Raw genomic sequence first — 1,437 nt, forward strand, 5'->3', positions numbered from 1 at the left:
CATTCACAAAACATGAATGGATAACATGAGCAAATACAAACTATGGATAAAAGGTAAAATTCTCTCATTTTAAGAGCTTCTTTTGGTGACACATGAAGTTCAACTTGACCATTACTGTACGGTTGTTCGTCATCAACGTTCACCTTGGCTGAATCTTCTTCCAATAATTCAAATATTTTTCCGTTATTTATTGTTGTTCTACAGTCCAAATATTTCGTAACTGGTCCACTAAGTTCTTTACCACACGATTGTCTTGACGTTTCGTACACAGTAGTTAGTTCGCTGGAAATTGTTTCTTCCTGTGTTAAAAATATGAATACCGTTGTTTCCTATGTATATAAACTGAAAATACCATATAATCATTTCACTAAACGCTGTTTTGTTCGTTTATATTAAACTTCTTTAGCTCTGGGTCACATCTTTAAGTGTGCATCCTAAGATGTTAAGATGTCTACTGAACGATAAAGTAAAACTACAGTTGTTAACATAAGCAGCCGAAATATTGGGGAAGAAACAGGAAAACAAGTATTATTAAGAAAAATTATTTGGAATGCATATAGTAGTGGTACTTACCACTATTTCGCAAGACTCTTATGCTCATTAATAGGTGTAGACAAGCGTTTCAAAAAATGTAACAGAAATAAGAAAATACTTCTACTGCCATATTTTGGTATATAAAAGAGTTAATTATTTTCCAGGTTACTCGTGTTCATATGTTTATCAATCATCTAGTTTTGTGTTCATTATCTAACCGACATGTATCCAAGCAAAGTTAGAAATTCAAGTTTTGAAGTAACGTAGTTAGTTTTAGAGCATTCTATTAGTAATAATATATAACTCCGGAGGTTCAATATGTGTAGTTGCAGCTGAATTAATCCCAGCTCGCTTTAAGTAAAACTGGCACTAGTAAATAAGTCGGACTTTTTCAAATGATAGGATACTAATTTAATTTTTCGTGTAAAGTTCCATTCGTAAACTTATTTAATCAAATTCCTCTAACCTGATTTGACTCTCGTGGTAATTCTTGATACATAAGCAGCCCAATCAGTAGAATTCCACCATTCACACTTGCCATTATCAGAAATAAAACAGGAACAATTTCTATAATTTCATCGTTGTTAAAAAACCTGAAAAGATAATGATAGTTTACTCGTTAATGAAAATGTAAATTGGTTTATGGGTGACGTTGAACGGCATTAGGTCCCTTTGTGGCACAGCAGTAAGTTTGAGGACTTTTAACGCTACAAACTGAGTTTGTATACCGGTAGAGGACACAACCCAGATGACTTATTGTGTAGCTTGTCTACAAACAACAAAAAAATGAGTAATAGATAAAACTAACATTGAACAACATTAGATCCCGCAGTAGCACACCAGTAAGTCTGAGGACTTATAACTCTAGAAACTGGGTTAAATGCTTGTAGTTACACTCTTCTC

At 33.3% G+C, this 1,437-nt stretch overlaps 1 protein-coding gene across 1 annotated transcript; it reads right to left on the bottom strand.

The window, feature by feature from the left end:
• Nucleotides 1–7: 7 nt before the first annotated feature.
• Nucleotides 8–1,127, bottom strand: LOC111084583 (the record flags this gene model as incomplete). Its single annotated transcript, XM_022381252.1, has 2 exons — nt 8–299; nt 1,001–1,127. Coding segments are annotated over 2 exons (419 nt in total), but the record flags the coding sequence as incomplete, so codon positions are not given.
• Between the last annotated feature and the right edge of the window lie 310 nt (nt 1,128–1,437).

The sequence above is a fragment of the Limulus polyphemus genome, unplaced genomic scaffold (genome assembly GCF_000517525.1).
Source record: "Limulus polyphemus unplaced genomic scaffold, Limulus_polyphemus-2.1.2 Scaffold80746, whole genome shotgun sequence".
In the NCBI taxonomy this organism is placed as follows: domain Eukaryota; kingdom Metazoa; phylum Arthropoda; class Merostomata; order Xiphosura; family Limulidae; genus Limulus; species Limulus polyphemus.